The following is a 16643-nucleotide window of genomic DNA, read 5'->3' as shown; positions in this document are numbered from 1 at the left end:
GCCGGGAGGCGGGGAGCGGGCAGGAGTCAGGCTCGCTGCTTGGCCACCAGGTGGGGAACTACAAGCGGACAGTGAAGCGTATCGATGACGGGCACCGCCTGTGCAACGACCTAATGAACTGCGTGCAGGAGCGCGCCAAGATCGAGAAGGCATACGCGCAGCAGCTCACCGACTGGGCCAAGCGCTGGCGCCAGCTCATCGAAAAAGGTGCCCCCCCATGCCCTCCCCATGCGCACACCCTAGGCCCTAACTGCACTGTCTGGGTCCTGGCAGCGCCCAGCCACCTGGGTTCACCTGCAGCCTCCAGCCACAGGGTCTTTGCAGGCACTGTCCCCCACACCTGCACTCCTCCCCTCCCAGACCAAGCCAGGCCTCCCTACATTTCAACTCCAGTTTACTATAATTTTAGGTTAGATTAAAAACAAACAAACAAACAAACAAACTTTATTTTGAAATAATTTTAACTCGGAGAGAAGTTGCAAGAATAGTACAGAGAACTATATACCCTTCACCCAGGTTTACCAGTTAAGATTATATCACATTAGTTTTCTCACTCTCTCTATATTATATGCATATTTTTCAGAACCATTTAAATTGGAGACATGCCTCTCTGCCCTAAATTCTTCATGTATCTCCTATGGATAAGAGCATTTACTTACACAATCATAGTTTAGCTATCAAATTCAGGACATTTAATATGGCCCTTATGCAAATTTTATTACAGCAATTGTTGGCTGGTCCAGGATCCAATCTAGAATCAGATATTGCATTAGGTTGTCATGTCTCTAGATTCCTTTAATTTAGAACAATTGCAAGTTGGGGTTTACATGTATTGGTTAATGTTTTCTTTTTTCTTCTACTACACTCTGAACTCCATGAGGACAAGGGCTGGGCCCGTACCACCCAGCACAGTGCCTGGCATAGAGTTTATGCCAGTATATGGAGAAACAAATGACTATTGGCATGTCTAGTCCCAGCGGACTTCTGATGCATGTCACCAGTTAGTTCTTCAGTTTTACATTCAGCCAATATTACTGGAGTACCTACTGTATGCCTGGTCTTGTGCTGGGCTTGTGACAGCTCACAGATTCAAGGTGCCCCCCCGCCACAGGACTTATGAGCTGACGAGGGAGATAGGGAGTAGACACAGAGGCAGATGTATAAGAATTCAGTGAGGCTGCAGGCTGAGGTGTGTGAGGATAAAGCAGTCAGAGAAGGCTTCCTGGGGGAGACAGCTAGCTGTACTTGGACCCTGGGGAATGAATAAAACTATAGGGAGAGCAGAGGATGGCATTTCTGCTGTCATGGGCCGTGCGGGGAAAACCTCAGAGAATGGAGATGTGAGGGGGGCCTCTGGGCAGGGGATAAAGAGGGCCTTGTGGCCTCATGGCCATTTCCTCAGGCCCACAGTATGGCAGCCTGGAGCGGGCCTGGGGTGCCATCATGACCGAAGCAGATAAGGTGAGCGAACTGCACCAGGAGGTGAAGAACAACTTGCTGAACGAGGACCTGGAGAAGGTCAAGAACTGGCAGAAGGACGCCTATCACAAGCAGATCATGGGCGGCTTCAAGGAAACCAAAGAGGCTGAAGATGGCTTCCGCAAGGCCCAGAAGCCCTGGGCCAAGAAGACGAAAGAGGTGCCTGGTGGGCGGCTGCCACAGATAGGGCGAGGGTGGGCGGCTGAGCTCAGAGGGCCAGCCCGATCAGTGGGAAGGGTGTCTACAGATGGGGTGGGCACTGTGCTGCCCTCTGGGATCATGCCAATGAGGGAGCAGGACTGCCTTCCAGTAAGAAATATCCACTGCAGTGCTGGACAAGAGTGTCTGTAGGGGAAGCAGGCAGTGCCATACAGGGAAACATCTACAGATGGGTGGGCACTGCTCCCAAATACCTGGATCTAGGGCCAGCATCTATTCTGCCTCTTAAGGTTGTGTGCTCACAGCTCCTGGTGGAGTAAGCAGGTGGGAGGGGATAAATGACATTTGCTCCTGCTCACAAGCAGGAGGCTTGCCCCCTGTTCCCTCTCCCAACAGCTAGAGGCAGCCAAGAAGGCCTACCATCTAGCCTGCAAAGAGGAGAAGCTGGCCATGACACGGGAAATGAATAGCAAGACAGAGCAGTCAGTCACACCTGAGCAGCAGAAGAAGCTACAAGACAAAGTGGACAAGTGCAAGCAGGATGTGCAGAAGGTGCCAGCTGGGCTGGGGTCTAAGGGCCCCTCAGAGTGGGTGGTGGCTGGCAGCTGCAGGCCTAGGTCTCACCCTCCCTTCCCCCTCATGCCTACAGACACAGGAGAAGTATGAGAAGGTGCTGGATGAAGTGGGCAAGACCACACCTCAGTACATGGAGGGCATGGAACAGGTGTTTGAACAGTGCCAGCAGTTTGAGGAAAAGCGGCTGGTCTTCCTCAAGGAGGTGCTGCTGGACATCAAACGTCACCTCAACCTAGCTGAGAATAGCAGGTAGCTGGGCATCACAGCATGGTGGGCCACAGGCACAGGCAGCAGAGGGTAGAACAGGTGCACAAGGCACCTCGGGCCCTGTGTTATAGTGACAAGAAGGAGAGGGCAGAGCTGCAGGGGCCAAGAGAGAAGTTCTTCAAACACAGTTGCTTCCCTGGTACAAGCCAATGCACACTACGTACTCAAGAAACATGCTTCGATGGATAGGCGAGTGGCTATCCATCGATAGGTGGGGATGGAAAAAGGTGCCCATTGGGCATGCCCACAGAGATTTCTCTTTGGGAAGCTTGTCTGATTCCTAGCCGGGAGGCATGCCAGCACCCTGGTCCCCTGAATGGGCTCAGGCCTTCAGCAAGGATGAGAAGGGGCCACGGTGCATCTTGCCCCCCACCTCCCCATCTCCCCTGTGCACAGCTATATCCATGTGTACCGGGAGTTGGAGCAGGCCATCCGGGGGGCTGACGCCCAGGAAGACCTCAGATGGTTCCGCAGCACCAGTGGCCCTGGCATGCCCATGAATTGGCCCCAGTTTGAGGTGAGGATGTGTGGAGATGGGGAAGGGGAGTCTGAAAAGGCTGAAAGGGGCCTCAGGGAGCAGCCTCCAGCCTTATTGCTCCCATGGCACCCACCAGGAGTGGAACCCAGACCTCCCTCACACCACCACCAAGAAGGAAAAACAGCCCAAGAAGGCAGAGGGGGTAGCGCTGACCAATGCCACTGGGGTGGCGGAGTCCACATCCCAGGCTGGAGACCGTGGCAGGTGAGTTCCTCCTATGGAGCTTCCTGGGGGCCAGGGGGGTCCACACACTGGGGCAGCTGAATTTTATTTCAGAAAAGAAATATCTAAATCACAACAATCTCACGGTCCTCTCAAAGACAGTGGTAGCAAATACTTTGAGAATACCTACTATGTGTCAGGGACTGTTCTAAATATTTTCCATATATGAACTCATTAAAGCCTCCAACACTCTGAGAAATGTGTAAATATCCCATTTTACAGATTGAGAAACTGAAACCCGGAGAAGTTAAGTGACTTGGCAAAGGTCACACAGCTAGTTAGTAACCCTCAGAGCCAGGATATGATGCCCAAGAGTCTGGTTCCAGAATCATCACTTTTAACCACTAGATTGTACTGCCCATCTCAGATGAGGGGTCAGATGTTCTCTGGGGTCCCCTTCACCACCCATTCTCTCAAGGGCTGAGTAGTAATGCTAACAGTCCTGCCTCACATCTGTTTAAAGAGCTGTCAGTGAGGGTCACTGGCTCAGTATCCCTCTTACAAGGCCCATCCTGCTCCAGCCTTGGTGGAATTTGGGGTCAGGGCTCTGGTTGGGAGGAGGGGGCAGCCCTAGGAAAGAGATGAGAGGCAGTTCATGCTGGGTCCTCTCTCTGCTTCTCAGCGTTAGCAGCTACGACAGGGGCCAGCCTTATGCTACTGAGTGGTCGGACGACGAGAGCGGGAACCCATTTGGGGGCAGTGAGGCCAACGGGGGCTCCAATCCTTTCGAGGATGACTCCAAAGGAGTGCGTGTGCGGGCACTCTATGACTACGACGGCCAGGAGCCGGATGAGCTCAGCTTCAAGGCTGGTACGGTGGGCGGGGCCTGAGGGCGGGGATGCGAGATTCGTGGGAAAACGGCTGGCCGGGCAGGGGGCAGGGCGTGTCTGAGACCTGGAGAGCGACGTGTGCCCCGGTCCAAAACTCGAATTAGAGGGCAAGGGCAGGCTGAGAGTGGCAACTGGGTGCCAGGGACGGAGTCAGGACCTGAGAATAGGTTGGGGGCAGGGCCCGAGGGCCTGGGAAGCCAGCAGGGACGCAACCGGGAAATGAAGCTGGAGGCGGGGCCGGGGGCGGGGCCGAGACTCAGATTAGGTGCGTGGCTTGGGGTGGCACGCGTGTCGAGGTGTGGCTGGAGCTGGTCCCCGGGGCGGAGCGGGGGCGGGACTTAGGTACAATAATGAAACAGGATTTGGGGGTCGGCCCAGCATAATAGTATTGGAGGGCTTACCTAGCAGCGTTGGAGTGGGAGGGCGGCCCTCTCCGAGCCCGTGTCAACGAGCTCCTGTCAACGAGTTTCTCTGTGTCCCCTTCTCAGGAGATGAGCTCACCAAGCTGGGCGAGGAGGACGAGCAGGGTTGGTGCCGCGGGCGGCTGGACAGCGGGCAGTTGGGCCTCTATCCCGCCAACTACGTGGAGCCCATCTAGCTGCCCTGCCCTTCTTCACCCACCCCTCACTCCTCTCCCACCGCCTCCCCTCCCACTCTCGTCCCCTCCCCTCGCCATAGAGTTCCAGACATATTTTCCGATCAAGCTTTTATTTTTTTAAAAGTCAAAACAGAACAAAACAAAAAATGCAGAGACAGAGCATTTGCAGGGTCTCCTGGAGGCCAGGGTGGTGGAACTTGGGGTAATGGCCCCAGGGTAGGTGAGGGTCTTAGGATTTAGCCCAACAGTGACATCACAACATCTGCTCTTTAGATTCCACCAAAGAGTCTCGAGCCCTGAGGGATGTCTCCTGGACCCTTCTTTCCTGCCTCAGTGCTCCCATCTTATCCCCCTCATCCCTCCCCTCCGCATCCCAGGCTGCCAGCACCTGCTTCCCTAGGCCTGGTTTTCTGACCTCCTGCCCCACCCCGCTCCCCTTCCACCACCACCCTATTTTCAGAGACCTCCTCTCCAACCCTGGACAAGGGGGCCTCCCAGTGTTTAGTCTTCCACTCTGTCCTGGGGAGTGCCCTTCCTTCCCTAGCCTCAGGACTGTTGGGGCTGGAGTAGGAATGGTCACCCTCTTCTCCCAAAGAGGTTTCCAGATGTCCCTAGACTCCCACAGACATGAATAGGGGTGAGCTGGAGTTGGTGATAGAGTCACTGGGGTTTAGGAGGGAGCAGGGGAAGTAGGCCCTCAGCCCTCCTAACACTTAAGCTCAGCTGAGAGGCTAAGATCCTGGTAGGGCCCTTCTTTCCAGCTGTCAGCACTTCAGAGCCACTCCCTTCAGTACTTGCAGAGACCTTGACCCCCCACTTCCCCCCCCCACCACCACCAAAGTCCTCAGACAGAGGGCTAGGGCCCCAAAGCCCAGGGCAAAGCCAGCAACGGTAGCAGCCTCCTCCCATTTCCTGGGGAGGAGGGCATCTTTCTCACCCCCACCTACCTTCCTTCCCTCCATGTCCATCTAAAACCAGAGAATCAGTGGGCTCAGCCAGCCTTCATGCAATCAAGCCTGTGGCCTCCCATCCCTCTCCCCTTCTCTGAGCCTATCAGAGAAGACACGATGGGCCCATTGGGAGCTTCCAGTCTGGGACCATCAGGGAATGCCTGCAGCCAAAAGGAGAGGCATGGGTTTGTCAGGAGGGAAGAGCCCTGGTCTTCAGGAACAAGACAGTCACCATGTCTTTCTTCCTTGTCCCCTCACTCCTAGCCTCTGGAGCAACATATTCCCTCTGCTGGCAGCCCCCTCATCTGTCTAAGCCAAGGTCTCAGTTAAAGGACTTTTGGGGGTGGGAAGAGACAGAGCTCACCCAGAGCAGGAGTGTTTCCTGTGGTCGTTGAAAGAAAGTGGGGCTGGATTACTGAATATTAATACCAGGGTCAAGCCTCTCCCATGGGAGTGGAGCAGGGGTGCTTGGGAAACAGACTAGGGCAGGACAAGACCCCAAGAGGTAGAGGATTAGCTGGAAGGGTAGTCTCCCAGACCTCTGCGGCGAGGCCCTGAGACTTCCTACAGCAGCAGGCGAGCCTTGCTAACGGTGGATGCCACTTCTGAGCAACAGGACTGTAGACACCCTTGCCCCTCCCCTAGCACCGCGCCCCCTGGGCCTCTAGGTAAAGACAGTGTGATACCCCAGCCCCGCTGTCACTTCTCAGTCCTCTTATTCCCTGCTTCTCTTCACAGCCCACTATTAAGAGGTTACAGACCCCAGCCCCAAGGCCCTGACCTTGTTCATGGGGGCACAGAGGACCCTGGCAGATTCTGGCACGGGTCCGAGCTGGGACAGACCTCCCTCGGGGCCAGGGGAGTTGGGGGTGGGGACAATGGCACCTCCAGGGATAGGCAAACTCCCCTCCTCTAGAACCCCCTTTCTTGTCACTGCTCTCTGGGCCTCTGATGCAGCCCTAAGCCCCTCGGAGCCTAAAGCAAAATTTCAGAAACCTTCAGCCTCTCCTTCAGGCAGGAGTTGGATTTGGGGGCCTCTGTCCCTCACCACCTATCCTTGGAAGTCAGGAAGCTGGCACATCTGTACCTTGGGGCCTGGGCTCCCCCTGTCTGTGCCAGTGGCTTCTTAGTACCTGGGGAGGGGCCGTGGCCCAGGCTGGGCCCCAAGCCCTGTTTTCCTCAGCATTCTAGCTGCCCACTCTGGGGCACGGACTCAAAACCCCATTCCTTCTGAGCAACCACTTCCATAGCCCCGTTTGGGATCACTCTCTCAATTCCCAGGCTCCTCAGGCCCCAGAGTGAGAGGGTCTCCCACTTGGAAGACCCCCTGAGCTCTGGGGGTTCAGCCCCACCTGTCAGTGCTGGTGTCAGGGCACTCAACACAGAGCGTGGGGGCCATGCCCCTTGCCGTGCCCACTGCCTCCTGTAGCCCCCTGCCCGCACCCTTGATGCTGCACGGGCCGCCCCGTGGGGCTCGGTGAGTAATGTGTTTTGTCCCCAGTTAACCACCATTCTGCAGCCTGGCTCTACAAGGAGCCAGGGCTGCCCTGCTGCCCGCCTTCTGCCGCCCCTGGCTTCCTGACTCCATTAGTCCAACACTTGTGAAACTCTGAGAAGTGCTGTGGTCTCAGCAATGCACCTGTTTTGTACATGATTGTGTAATTTAAAGGTATATAAATACAAATATATATATATAAGTTGTGATTGTATGACTGTGGATAAAATCCAGAACTGTGTCAACCTGGCTGGGTGTCGTCATCTTGAATCATGTGTCTTTCGAGGTCTCGGAGAGTTACCTATATTTGGGATATGTGTTGGGGAGGGGGTGCCCAGCACAACTGGGGGCTGTCCTGGCTGACCACCAATGAGATAGGGGTCTGAGGACTAGTCCCTTCACCTTGTAGGGCCCCAGGTCCTATCTGTGCAGGGAAATTTACTTTGGATGTTACATTCTCTGAAGCTCCTGGGGGTCCTGGGTGCCTGCCTGGTGATGAACACTGACAAGAACTGGAGCATTCAGGATCCAAGTTCACAATTTAAGGGTGAATTTGACTCCCGACCAGGTTTCAGTTTTTAAAGCAAAATTCTAAAAGTGACTGCTGAGGCTTGTGGTTTCTGGTTTTCTGTAGTCCCAGGCTCCCTGTGGCGTGACATGAGGCCACGCCACGCTTCCCTGTGTCCTGCCTGACCTCTGACAGCATTTCTGCGTGGGACCCTGGGAAGACTTCTCAGGGGAGTGGGCAGGACCCGGGCTTTGGACTCTCAGCTCTGTTCTGCCAGACCCAGGCCCTGCCCTGGCCTCAGCCCCTGCTCTAACCTTTATACTCCCATCTAGGTCTCTTCTGGGGCAGGCCAGGGGTACCAGGTCCAGTCCCAACTCTGCTATCAGCTCACTGTGTCCCCACCCCTATCTTCCCCTGGGGGCCTCTGCTTTCCCCAGTCTGGTTAAATGTCTCCCTGAGGCCCCTCTGGCCCCAGCAGCTTGGGGGGGGGCACTGAAACAAGCTCCAGTATTCAAGGCAAATATACTTTGATCCCCTCACCCCTACTGCTTTCCTGCAGCCTCAGGGCGTGCTCAGAGCAGGGAGAAAAGGTCGAGATGGGTTGAATCTGTTCTCTATCTCACCACAGCCTTTCTCCCTTAAATCTACCTCCAGTAACAAGTACCTGGTTTTAGCCAAATGGAGGACTCTTCGAATAAGGACAAAAGGTTGCCTTGTCTTATTTGAGTAGGCTGTTCTAGGCAGTTATGAGGAGCCCCGGAGGTGGGGTCCATGAGGAGGGTAGAGATACCTAGGCTAGATGGGTTCTGATGGGCAGCTGTGCAAAGGAGAAAGAGGAATCTGCAAGTTTGCTGCTGGCACACAAAGCGTCACCGTATGGGAGTGTGCCGGAAGGGGATGTGTGTCTCATGACAGATCCACGCAGCAGGGAGCTGCCCCACCCCACTCCGTGTAGGTCCCATTTCTGGAGTAGCTCCAGCTCCCCACTCCTAGCTCCTAACCCCACCCTCCGTTGTCCCTCCTCCCTCCCAGCCCCTACCTGAGATCCAAGTCCTCTGCAGGCCCAGGCCCAGGCCCAGCTGGGGACATAGAAGCAGGTGGCTCCAGGGACTCAGTTGGGGGAGACAAAATCAGTTCAGCAGAGCCAAGCTGGGTTCTGGCCAAGGTCCCAGTCTGCTCCCTCCTGGGGGGTGGGCAGACAGCAGGAGCTCAGCAAGGCACAGGCCTGGGGCAGGGCCCCCTCTTCCTCCAGGTCCAATTCCAGCTGACAGATGCCAACGTGCTGTTTGCTTACTGCCAGGAGTAAACTTTCTTCTGAAGACAATAAAATTGCTGAGGGCATAAGGCAGCAGTACAGGACAGCATTTAACCCTTAGTGGTATGGGCAGCACTGGCTGGCTCCCCTTCCCGTTTCCTGGAAGCCTATCCTCAGACACTAAGGGTTATGGAGGCTAAGGGTCCTGACCAGTCATGAAGGAGGAGGCACGGAAGGGCAGAGAGAGCCCTGTCCTGATGGGTTCAGTTCTTGGTTCCGCTGCTGATTGGTTGTGTGTGAGCAAGTCACTTAACTGCTCTGAGCCTTAGTTTCATCATCTGCAAAATGGGGCAGTAACACCTAATTTTATTGGGAAGGTTAATGACAAAAAATGCAGCGGAAGCTCACAGTCAGCCCTCAGGACTTGTGAGTTTAATGAACAAATGTGAGGGAAGCATGAGGGAGCTGAGTAGTGAGCTGCCTTGCCCAAGAGAGTGGGTGATGGGTCCAGTCTCCCTCACAGTGCGCGCGCACGCACGTACACGCGCGCACGCACACACACACACACATGCACACACACACACTGACCACACCCTTTTCCTATCACACACTCCTACACCTCACATCACGCTCACAAGGCTCACAGCTTCATAGAGGGAACTACTAAGGTCCGTGACCTCACTCTTGAGGCAGAGGAACCGCAATAAGCCAACCTCTCTTCTACCCTGTTCACTTCAGAGCCAGTGTCCCATGAGGGGGACTGAAGCATCCACTCCGTGCCATACCCCTGCTGCCGCAGCCCAGAGCCCGTGTGGTTGGCCCAGCCCAGGCAGCAAGCTCTGATTACAGCAGAGCAAGAGGATGGCGGAAGACCATCTTCTTTCCAGTCTTAAGCATAGACTCTCTTCAGGTCCAGCCCCGTTCCTTCTTTCAGCCCGCACCAGGGTGGGAGGAGACGAGGGCCATTCCAGCCCTTCTTTGGCCTTGAGGACTCATTGCCTCTCTCCCACAGCTTCTACCAATCAATTATCCCTTTCTTTTTAGGCTCAGCTCAATGCCACCTCAAGAAAGCCTCTCTCGACCACCCAAGGCCCCTGTGACCACAACTACTTAGAGCGTTGATGGCTTCTGGGCTGTGACACTCACTCATTGCATAGACAATGGGGCCATGCCAGTTCTCTAGTATCTTTATTATGCGTTCCCAGAGGCACCCTTGGCTCCCCAACTCAGGGTTACGGATGTTTCCTAGCACCATGCCAGGCATGGTGCAGAATGAGGCACAGAGCACTGGACTGTGAGTGGCCTTAGCCAAGTCACTGCCATTCTGTCAGCTCTGCTCTGGAAATGCTGGGGTCAGAGGCTGGGCTGGAGGGAGGACCTTCCCTGGGGAGCTGTGAACACTGAGGACAGCCCTGGCTCCCTCCATCCTGCATGGGCTGGGCATGTGAACAGTCAGGCCTGAGGAGGAAGCACCCCCACCTGGGAGCCCTCAGGCTCTAGAGAGCTCACTTATACTCCTAGGAGCAGTAGGCCATCCCCTCCCTGACCTTGGACTCCAAAAGCCATCGGACCGCCCTCTCCCCCAGCTCAGGGTCTGGCCAGGGCAGGGGCAGGCAGGAGGGAGGTCTGGCGAGGGTGAGTTTCAGGCCTGGGCCTGGTCTGCAGCCCTCAGATGGGGTGCACAAACTGGTAGACGAGGCGCTGGGAGATGTCCGGCTTCCGGATGATGCCCTTCTTGTAATACTGGCGGATGGAGCGGCTCAGCTTATCGTAGTTCATTGCAGGGCGGTTCTTGCGGATGCCCCACAGCCGGGCCACCTGGGCGGAGTCCTCGATTTTGAAGATGCCTGGGGAAGCAAGAGGGCCCAGACAGCCAGTGGTGCAAATGGGGGATGGCAAGAAGGAGAAAGACCGAGACCAACAGGTTAGTCTGTGAGAGCTAAGCTAGCCAAATTCAGCAGGGGCAGAGCCAGGCCCAGGCCGTGGGGGCCATGGTACCTACTCCCAGGGTTGTGGTGAGGGTTAAAGAAATGTGTGCAAGGAGTGTGCCACAGGGTGCGATAAGTGGTAAGTAATACTATGGAGTCACGAACTGGATGCAGAGTGAGTGGGTTATTCTTAGTGGGTTATGTGGGGCACCAGGGGCCTAGCCCTTGCCAACCTCTGCTCCTACTGTAGGGTTTGCACACCTTATGCAGAAGCGCAGTGGGGCTCCAAATGTGTCCACGGCTCATCTGGCAAGGTCGTCCCCCAACCCCACCCCCACCACCTCACAGTTCCCAAGCCTAAAAGATCTCTTTGCCATTCTCAGACACTTTAGTCCACACAGCCCTTTCTGGCAGATTTAATTCAGGGAAGGTGGTGGAAAGAGGGGATTTGGCACTGGGCTGAACTGGATTTGAATCCTGACCCTGCCATTTTCTACTTTTAGAAGCTGTCTGAAGCCCCTTTTCTTGCCAGTAAGAGGGGGTTGTAGTGAGTACCATGTTGCTGAGTGGTTATAGGAAGTGCTGAGTGGGGTCTGAAGGAAGTGCCCCTTGGGAAGAATTATTACATTGTCAATACCCCCAATACTCATTCTAAACCCTCCTGGCAAGGCGCAGGTCAGCACACCCCCTCTAGGCAGGCTTTCCAGACCACCCTGCCCTGCCTGATCTCCCTTCTCTAAAACTCTACCTTGGGACCATCTCCCTGGAATACCAGGTGACCAGAAGACCGGCAGAACAGCTGCCTCACTCTCAGTCTTAAATATACATGTAGAGTCATCATACCTTGTGCAGAACGTCTCTTCTACCCCCTCTAGCCCAATCTCATCCTCCACACTAAGCCCCAGAGTTATCTCCTCTGTGACGTCCTCCTGGACCTGCACAGCTGCACCCATGGCCCTGTCCCAGCCAGGACATGCTCTGCACACCAGCTCGTTTCACCACTAGGTATCCTACAAGACTGTAGGTCCCTCGAGGGCTAGGTGCACCTGAATCCCCCCTAAATCCTCGGGCCACTGTAATTCTTTGTAAATGTCGGCTAAGCAAGTATGGAACCAGAGGAGGTGCTCAAGGAAGGCTTGTTGGATAAATGAATCTGAAGATAGGTCTAGGCACTCAGAGCTACTAATGACAAGAATGGGCCTAGAACCCAGGTTTCTTGGCCTTTGCCAAAACACACACACACACACACACACACACACACACAAAACCATCTAGCCCTGCTCTGTCCAATGAGGTAGCCACTAGCTATGATAGCTCTTGAAATGTGGCAAGTCTGAATTCATATGTGCTATAAGCATAAAATACACACTGGATTTCAAAGACTTAGTAAATAACCTCATTAATAAATTTTATATTGGTTATATGTTAAAATTATAATAATTTATAATATTGAGTTAAATAAAAGTATTAAAATTAAATTCAAAAAAATTTAAATTTTTTTTAATGTGGCTGCTTAAAAATCTAATATTACATATGTGGCTCACATTGTATTTCTCACTGAGCACCATCAATCAGTCTTTCCAGAGAGGCTATGATGTTTTGAGGGCAAAAACTGTGTCCCATTCTGAGCAGATTTTCAAAAGCTTACTGTGTCGCAGGCACTGTGTGGCTATTGGGATCCTGAACAAGACAGAGCCTGGGCAGACGTGGGTACAAATTACACTCAGACCTTGGATGGGTCCTGTGATAGTGGTGCATCTGTTCTTCAGAGCAAAGGTGGGGGGCAGTAGCACCCCTCAGCCCAGGCCCAACCCCTCCCTGTGCCTGGTAGGAACCCAGGCAGGCCTCCACTGGCCTCTCTGCCCGCTCATTTCCCTTGTGGCCCGGAGCCTGACGGCACCTCTCCCGGGCTTCAGCTTACCTTTCTCCTTGTTGAGCCACCGGATGAAGCGGCCATAGCTGTGGGGCTTGAGCAGCAGCTCCTTGAGGAACTGCCACAGGTGTATGGGCTGCCCAGAGCAGGATGAGTCCACTTCGCTGTCCGTCCAGCTCTCCTCGTTGGTCGAGGCTGGGCAGCCAGGGAGGGTGGTGGTGAATGGGGAGCTGCGGCAGCTCCCTGCTTCAGTGGCAGCCACCCCTCAACGGTAGACCTCAGAGCCCCCACCTCCTCCCTGCACTGCCCTGCTCACCGCAGTAGTGAATTGCCCCCGGAGAAGTCCTCTCTTTCATCCAGGCCGCTGTAGGATAAGGAGAGAAGGAGAAGGTTGGTGATCCAGGAGAGACCCGCAAGGGGGGAAGAGGGCATTTAGGTGGGACTGTAGGGCCACAGAGGCCCCCCTATGGCCCAGGTTTCCTGATGGTTCCCTCCCTCTTGCCAGTCTGGAGCTACTTCCTAGAAGGAAATTTAGGATTTCAGAGCTGGGAGGGGCCTTAGAGACCTTGAATGCAGCCCGTGGTGGTTCAGACAGGAGACCAGAAGTGGAGCCTTGCTCTGCCTCCCTTTCTCGCCTACGAAATGATGTCAGACACTCCCTCACAGATCTTGCAAGGATCTAAGGTGACAGAGTCTCAGCACCTTGTTCAGTGACCGGCATAATAAAAGTTCCCTGCTCTCCAGCTGCCAAATTCACCAAGCACTTGTACCTCCTCCTGCTCTCCACCTGGCCTCCTCCCATCTCCCCCACTCTCAGACCAAGCAGTGATAGCAGGGGGCCAGGCAGCCAGCTTCTGCTTAATCACCAACTGGCATTCAGCCTGGTACTGACCACTGCCCTTGGTAGCCACTGTCAAGGAGCCTGGGGTGGGGCGGGACACTGGTCTCTCACGGGGTCATATGAGTCGGTCCTGTCCCCTTATTCATCTGGGTCCCTAAGTGCAGGAGCCTTGACCCAATGAGCACACCCTCTTTCCTCCAAAGCATATGGCTCTGTGCAGGGCACACAGTGGCACCCAATGAGGTGGAGATGGGGTCGGCATGCAGCCTTTAAAAAGAATAGGGCAGCTATAGGCATCCTGATGGGGAACAAGACCCAGATGCACTGTTAAGTATGGAACAATGTGACACTTTGATACTATTCATGTTTTAAATAGGGTAAAAATCACACTCGTATATGGGCTTGTATATGCATCGGCTTTTCCTGGCCAGGTCCCCAAGAAACTGCTAATAGTGGTTCCTCTAGGGAAATTTGAAGGCTGGGGATCAGGAGTGTGGAGAATTATTTTTCATGGTATACTATTTTTCGCTATGTTTTTTTTTTTCATTCATACACATTTATTCATTACTTCTTTAATGAAAAACAACAGAAAACAAACAAATAAAATTTTAAGAAGGACAAAGAAGGACTTCATAGCAACTACAGTCCTGTCAGCTCTGCCATCCCATGTGCTCACAGTCTAATTTCTACTTTCTAACTTTCCATGTTCTCTATCCTAAGTTCTGTGTGTTTGGCCAGGGCTGGAAGAGGTCAGGGCTGGTCAGTTCACCCAGGTTCCAGGGACACAGCTGCAACAGGGGCTGGGAGTCAGAGCAGAGCCCATCAGAGAGTAACTCCCAGCCAGCATCCTGGCCTAAGAGTCTCCTTGGTGTCCCTGGCTCCCATCCACACCGTGTCCCACCTGATTTCCAGATGTCCAGGTGGGCGTGCAGCACATCCCCGCCCAGGGGTGACCGCTGGCGGAACTGCTCCTCTGACATGGCGCACAGCTCCTTGCCCCCCAGCTCCTGGAAGGCTTTGCCCACGGGAGGCAGCCGGTACTGGTGCTCTGTCCACAGGAGCCACTTCTGCACGTTGCCAGGGCTCCAGTCCACAGGGTCTAGGCAAGAGACACTCACCTCAGTTCTGGGGGCTGCTTGAGGGCACCACCCAGAACGTGGCCCACCGTGCTCAGATGGGGCGCCAGATGTGGGAACTGGGAGCTTGTGGCCCAGGACCATGAACTCCTGGGGTGGAAAAAGGCCAATCCAGACACTCTTGAGGGGCCTTGTTGAGGGGGTACCCAAGAAGAGAGGGGGTGAGAGGGAGGAGCTCAGGGCAGAGTAGCCTGGGGGCTCTGCATGCCCCCACCTCACCCAGACCTTGGGCTCTCCCAGACACTTCGAGCCCCTCTGAAGGACCTTTTGGGGAGCTCCAGCCCTGGAAGGGACAGTGACATTAAACTAGAAACATATGAGCTTCTCTCCCAGCTGCCTCTTGTCTTCCCAAAGCCCCTCAAGGAACCAGAGAAAAACCCAACCAGCAATGAATCCTATGATCCCCAACCCACACCATATTTTACAGATGAGGAAACTGAGGCACAGAGAGAGTTCCATCCCCTTGTCTAATAGCTAACAAAGGGCCGAGTGCACGGTAGCCACTCAGTGCACATGCATTGAATAAATGAATGAATGAATTGGCAGGGCAGAGGTTGGTCATGCGGCAGCTACAAGCCTCAAAGGTGGAAGGGGAGTCACTGCTTAGGTCTTAGATATCACCCTGGGGAGCTGCTCCGGGGTGAACCGGGCAGGGCACATGGGTGGAGACCAGGCTGGTGGGCTCCAAGTGAACACTATGGTCTAAGCTGGTGCCCTAGCTGGGTAACCTGCAGGCTGGGCTGCCCCCACTTAATAAACTCATTTTCCTCTCTAAGGTCAAAGCAATTTGTTTCTTTCCACATTGTTCAGATGGCAGGCCCTCCCTTCCCAGCCTGGTGTGGGAGCGAAGGCACCGTGAGAGACCTCACCAGGGGTTGGGGAACTGGCCTTGGCACTGGACAACTGGAGGGCTGGGGTGTGGGCAGGAACTACCTTAAGGAGGCACCAGCTGGGACTGTTGAGAGGCAGGGGCCGGGCCTGAGGGACGCCTGAAGACCCTTCTTGTGTGAAAGCAGTACAGAGTGGGAAGCTCAAATGCCAGGGCGCAATGACCAAGAAGATGGGTCAGACCTGCCCAGAGTTGCAGAGATGATGGAAAGAGACAGCGCTGGAGACCTAGCAGCCCCTCAACCCCTCAGCATCGGTTCCATACTACACCTGCCAGGCCCTGTTAGACACGCGCGTGACCAGCCTCCTAACGTCCCCTTCTCATCGGAGCCCTCGTCAACATCGGACCAGTGACACATTTATCCATTTATGGTCTGTTTCCTTCACTATAGTGTCAGCCTCATAAACGAAAGGGCTTTTGTTTTGTGTCCCCACTCAATTCCCCAATGCCGGAATGGGGCCTGGCATGTTAAGTTATCGTTTATTGAGCATCTGTAATGTACAAGGTGCCATTCCAGGAACTGGGGATGTAGCAGTGAACAAAACAAATAAAAATCTCTGCCCTTTTGGTGTGTACATTCCCGGGGGGGAGACAGATAGTAAACAAGATAAATAAAATATGCAGTATATGAGATGGTATGTGCTGTCAGAGAAATAAAGCAGTGAGGAGGAATAAGAGGTGTGGGATACGGGCCGCAATTTCAGTAGAGGGGTTAGGTAAGGCCTCATTGAGTCGGGACCATTAGAGTCAAGACATGAAGGAGGTGAGAGGTGAGTCAAGTAGATATTTGGGGCAAGAGTGTTCTAGGTTGAGGGACCAGCAGGTGCCAAGTTCTTGAGGTATGTATTGTGGGAACAGCAAGGAGGCAGGTGAGGCTGAGGGGACAGTGGAGATGAATCTGAGAGGAGGTGGTGGGCCAGACAGTATAGAGGTCGAATTCACTTCATCTAACACCTACCAAGCGGGGACTCGGGCTGGTGCAGTTGGGGCACAGAGGATCGGAATCTCCCCAGCTCACAGTTACTGCGTTATAGGCTGGACATGTGTGTAGAAGCACCAGCATGGGGCTGCCCGAGGCTGGCCGCGGGGGCGCCAGAGT

General features: G+C 54.4%; 2 protein-coding genes across 2 annotated transcripts in view; one reads left to right on the top strand and one right to left on the bottom strand.

Moving 5' to 3' along the window:
* Nucleotides 1-4803, top strand: part of PACSIN1 (protein kinase C and casein kinase substrate in neurons 1) — a 52675-nt gene extending 47872 nt beyond the window's left edge. The window contains exons 3-10 of the mRNA XM_006907356.1: nucleotides 51-207; nucleotides 1403-1638; nucleotides 2035-2190; nucleotides 2288-2463; nucleotides 2878-2998; nucleotides 3096-3223; nucleotides 3864-4051; nucleotides 4560-4803. Of these exons, the coding sequence (XP_006907418.1) occupies nucleotides 51-207; nucleotides 1403-1638; nucleotides 2035-2190; nucleotides 2288-2463; nucleotides 2878-2998; nucleotides 3096-3223; nucleotides 3864-4051; nucleotides 4560-4669 (1272 nt within the window). The 3' untranslated portion in view covers nucleotides 4670-4803. The remainder of the gene's footprint in view (nucleotides 1-50; nucleotides 208-1402; nucleotides 1639-2034; nucleotides 2191-2287; nucleotides 2464-2877; nucleotides 2999-3095; nucleotides 3224-3863; nucleotides 4052-4559) is intronic.
* Nucleotides 4804-10545: 5742 nt separating this feature from the next.
* SPDEF (SAM pointed domain containing ETS transcription factor) overlaps nucleotides 10546-16643 on the bottom strand; it is a 17826-nt gene continuing 11728 nt past the window's right edge. The window contains exons 3-6 of the mRNA XM_006907355.1: nucleotides 14421-14618; nucleotides 12995-13042; nucleotides 12727-12873; nucleotides 10546-10724 (exon numbers count right to left, since the gene is read on the bottom strand). Of these exons, the coding sequence (XP_006907417.1) occupies nucleotides 10546-10724; nucleotides 12727-12873; nucleotides 12995-13042; nucleotides 14421-14618 (572 nt within the window). The remainder of the gene's footprint in view (nucleotides 10725-12726; nucleotides 12874-12994; nucleotides 13043-14420; nucleotides 14619-16643) is intronic.

This window comes from Pteropus alecto, unplaced genomic scaffold (assembly GCF_000325575.1).
Source record: "Pteropus alecto unplaced genomic scaffold, ASM32557v1 scaffold202, whole genome shotgun sequence".
Taxonomy (NCBI): domain Eukaryota; kingdom Metazoa; phylum Chordata; class Mammalia; order Chiroptera; family Pteropodidae; genus Pteropus; species Pteropus alecto.
Note: the sequence above shows the minus strand (reverse complement) of the source record. Positions and strands in the feature narration are given on the sequence as shown.